This window comes from Alligator sinensis, unplaced genomic scaffold (assembly GCF_000455745.1).
Source record: "Alligator sinensis unplaced genomic scaffold, ASM45574v1 scaffold1102_1, whole genome shotgun sequence".
Taxonomy (NCBI): domain Eukaryota; kingdom Metazoa; phylum Chordata; order Crocodylia; family Alligatoridae; genus Alligator; species Alligator sinensis.
The window spans coordinates 1,184,192-1,188,769 of NW_005842342.1; the positions used below are offsets into that span (position 1 = coordinate 1,184,192).

The window sequence follows — 4,578 nt, forward strand, 5'->3', positions numbered from 1 at the left end:
CGCGGGGCCGGGGGTGGGGGCGGGGCCTGGGCCGGGGCCTGGGCTGTCCCGCCCCGCCCCGCTCGGGGGGCGGCGGAGGCCCCTGGCCGGGCCAGGCTGAGGTGAGCTGAGCTGGGCGGGCCGGTCGCGTGCCGTTGCAGCCACCACTACTTCAAGTACTGCAAGATCTCGGCGCTGGCGCTGCTGAAGATGGTGATGCACGCACGCTCGGGCGGCAACCTGGAGGTGATGGGGCTGATGCTGGGCAAGGTGGACGGCGAGACCATGATCATCATGGACAGCTTCGCCCTGCCCGTGGAGGGCACTGAGACGCGCGTCAACGCACAGGCGGCTGCCTACGAGTACATGGCGGCCTACATAGAGAACGCCAAGCAGGTGCGGCCCGCGCAGGGTAGGGTTCGCAGGCCTCCAGGGTTAGAGAAACATCTCCAGGAGACTGCTGAGAGTCACCCGGGAGATAAATGATAGGGCATTTGTTAAAATAAATGTTAAATGTTGGATCTGATTTATACAGTAGTCCAGTGGGTTTTTAAAATGTAATAGTAACGTGCATTTGTCTTCCTAACATAAAGTCATTAATATCATTATATCATGTGACGAAACCTCCCAGAATAGATTCAAACAGTTGGCAGGCCTAGCACAGGCCCCTGCCTGGTCCAGGCACCTCACACCTGCCTCACGTGTTGTTTCTTATCGGGGAAGAGGAGAGGGGTTGATGCTCCTTCCTGCTTGAGTTCAAACCGACTCCCCTTGGCACTGCCCTCCGCAGCACAGAGTAGGGTTTCAGCAGCAGGGAAGGGTAAGGGAGCAGGTTTCTTCCCAAATTGGCCGTACCTGCATTGTGCAGACCTGAATTTTGACATTTCAAAACGAGCAGAAACATCTCACAGATGCAGCACACTTTCTCCCCTCCTCACCCCTCATTTCCTAAATCCCTCTGGAAATGCACTTTATTCTGTAACCACACCTAAACCCTTTGCAAAAGGTGAAAAAAGGAGGAGTATGTGGTGGTCAGTGCTGTTTCAGGGTAACTCTAATTTGTGAAGGTTTACTATGCAAAATGCTTGGAGTGGGAAGAAAGGAGTGATAATTGTGAAATGCCCCCCTCCATCCCTAAAAATGTCATGAATTTTTATGTAGGCCCTGATCCTGCACTGGACTCTGCACAGGCAGACAGGACTGAGCCTTTAATGTCTGGTAGATTCACAAAGGAAATTGACAGACAAGGTTCCTTGGGTGAATTTGATATCTTTTATTAGACCAAAGGAAATTGATACACTTATGCATCTCCTGTTACTTGATGGATGGTCCTGTACAGCAGAATGAGCAAGAGGGACATTCTGAAATTTTAAGGCCCATTCTGCCTTGAGTTACCATTGCTGAATAGTACCATTGCTTTTCTATGGCTAACCATCTCTCTCTGCTCTAATTGGACAGATGTCCAATGTTAGAACCTCTGCAGGATTCAGCTGAAGTCAGTGGACTCCCCTCTAGTGTCAGAAACCAACCAGGCAAAGATAGCAAGATCAAGGAATTATGAATCCTAATCACATTTGCACTCTGACTGTTTAGTTATAGATGTCAGTACAGATTTTGAATCGGGATGAATTATAACATGAGAAGACCAAACACAGTAGAAGTTGGTTTTGTTAAAAGATATAGACTTATTCTGCTTATTAGGGCTGTTTTGGTCCTTTGTCCTGATTTAAGCAGGTGATTTTGAATTTTCTCTTAATTCAGTTATATCCACAATATATGGAAAAATACCTGAGATGTATTAGTATAATGATATAATATTTCACTAGGTTGAAGTTATAAATGTTAATTTGAAAATGGTAGTGTTGGAGTGAGGTTGTAGTTATGATGGTCCAGGAAATGAGAGATTCCAACTGTGTCCCTGACCCAAAGAAGGATGTCATGCATTTGGAAGCTTGTTTAAATCTATCCTAACTGTGCAGTTGGTCCAGTAAAAGAGAGATCACCCACAAAAATCCTTGCTTTGCGCTTTCATTTGAAAATCATATTTCCATCTCAAAATTAGTACCTACTCTCCAGTTATAATAATTTTAGGGATAACTTGTGACAGTGTTTCCCAGAACGTGTTTTGCCCTGTTTCTGTTTTGTGCACATTTGCATAGAATCGTTTTTCCCATTTTGTTGATCACTTTTGTTGTCTCATGCATTAGCACAATGACTTCATCCTTGTTCAGTGCTCTAGTGAGCGTTCATATGCTGACTTTTTCACAGGCCTTGAGAGAAGAATTATTGCCAGTAACAGAATGTTAAATTGTTTATTTTGTTAATACTAGGTAGCAAGTTGTTGGTGTTCTGTTAAGTGAACATTTTGGAAATGACTTTGATTTTGGTTCTTTTTTGTGCACAGGAATGAAAATGAACAAAAAAGTGTTAGTGTTCTGTTTCTAGCTGTTCAACACGTAAAAATTAAAAAAAATAAAATGTTCTTTTATTTTAAGCCTTTAGACTTTTACCTTCTGCAAAAGTCATTTGTTTAGCATCCATTGACTTCATTAGATACAGCATCATATCTCTTGCATGTTCTGTCTTCCATTATTGTTTTAAGGATTTTTAATTGCTTGTTATGGTGTACATTTGACAAAATTGATTGAATGGTATGAATCCAAAAGATTACATCTTAGATGATGTATGGAGGAGCAAAGTAGCTGATGATTGCCAAGAATCAAGATATACCTTTCATTGTAGTCATGAGCGTACTACCACTTTCTTAAAAAATATATTGCAAAATAAGGCTCAGGTTTTTTACTGACAATTCTACACCAAGTTTAAAGAAACAGTAAGTAGATACGTTACAGGGAAGGAAAAATATCTGCAGTATGTGAAAAGTCCAAAAGAGGGCAGCTGAAACTTTTAATTTTATGTGGAGACGTTAACAATAGACCTTCTTTTCCTTCACGTTTGTTAGGTTGGTCGTCTAGAAAATGCAATTGGCTGGTATCACAGTCACCCTGGCTATGGCTGCTGGCTTTCAGGGATTGATGTCAGTACTCAGATGCTTAATCAGCAATTTCAGGAACCCTTTGTAGCAGTGGTTGTAAGTATTAGATGTTAACTGAGCACTTGGTAAACTGATAAAATGATGCAATAATTAGACTTCATTTATGTTTATGTTGAGTTTTCTTACTGTCAGCTAACCTGCTAATGCTATCTTACTTTGTTTTATGGAGGGATAATATTCAAGCTTCAGTTCGGTATTTTCCCTTGTCGAGTTTTTTGGCTATCTGCATGGCCAAGATGATGGTAAAAAACAGCTGTTTCATTGGTCTTAACATGTGCTGTATGCTTTATATACAGTTTTCCTATTTTAAAATCTAGTTTTGATCTTAGATTAGGAAGGTGTTTGGTACTTCTGCAAGACGGTGTTTAAATAGCCTACACTTGGTCATTTGCAGAAGTCTCAGCAATCCAGTTCTGTGACTCAACGTTTTCTGGGTTTTTATTCATTTGTCTGGTGTTTTTGTTTAAACAATATCCTGTATACTTGTTTTTAGTGAAGAGTGCAGAAAAACAGCAGAATACTGAAATAATTTGAGGGTATTTGGAAAAAGTATCATTAAGACTTTGGTCTGAAATTGAGAAAAGTATATATGAAATATTAAGAAACATTTCCAGAAGCAAATGGCTAAATCCAGCTTCACCTTTAGATGGGTACATAGTACTTTGGAGTTAACTTTAGCATTTCAACTCTTTTGGGGACTGATCCTACTCCCCTTAGAAAAGCATTTCCCCTTAGAAAAACTTTCAAAAACTGGAGATGTGGCTTCCCTCCTTTTGACCCAATAGCCTTATGACTAGGGCATCTATCTAGGGACTTGGAGATTCATGTTCTAGGCTCTCCCCAGCCAGGGGATGGGATTTGGATCTACATCTCACACTTCCCACAAAGGTGTAGGATAAACAGGGCTAAGAGCATCTTGCTATCCTACTTCTTGAAGCTTGGTCTGTTGGGCAGCCAAGAGGGGCGATTTGTGAAGCCACAAAGAGGGCAAGCCAGGAGGAGCCTACATTTTGTTTCTGTTCCTATTGCTATCTGTTTATTTTATCTAGTGATTGATTTTTTAAGTGCAGAATGCAGGAACATTGAGTGGGGTGGGAATCTAGGGTCATGTCTGTGCAGCATTGTGCATCTTCACAAAACTTGACTCCCTCTGGCTTATTTTCTTCCTGGCTCTGACATCAGATAGTTTGTAACTATGGCTTTCCTGTGACTGTCATTTGGGGGCCTCACAGGGAGTTGCATGCTTTTCCAGATAAGAATCAAATCATAACAGAGTATAAGGGGCTGGAAGCAGATCCCTTCCAAGCATCCTGAGAAAGCAAACAGAGAAGCATGTGGGGGAGTAGGACCTAAAATCTTTGTAAGTATCCCAAGATGTCACTTGGCTGTTAAGTTTTGCTCTATCTGTCTAAAAGGGAGCAGAATTTGGGCCCAAGTTCTGTTATGTTGTTGTATCATTTATCAGTGAAATGTTGGAAGTGGCTTCAACTTTCACTCTGATAGCTAAACTGGACAACGAATTAGTAAACTCATCCGCATTCCTG

The 4,578-nt window shown here is 41.9% G+C and overlaps 1 protein-coding gene across 3 annotated transcripts in view; it reads left to right on the top strand.

Moving 5' to 3' along the window:
- The first annotated feature begins 6 nt into the window (after positions 1–6).
- The window catches only part of COPS5 (COP9 signalosome subunit 5), an 18,119-nt gene continuing 13,547 nt past the window's right edge, over positions 7–4,578 (top strand). For all 3 annotated transcript variants that reach the window (XM_025210224.1, XM_014522333.2, XM_025210223.1), the window contains exons 1-2: positions 7–375; positions 2,942–3,070. In XM_025210224.1, coding sequence (XP_025066009.1) covers positions 190–375; positions 2,942–3,070 — 315 coding nt within the window. In that variant the 5' untranslated portion in view covers positions 7–189. The remainder of the gene's footprint in view (positions 376–2,941; positions 3,071–4,578) is intronic.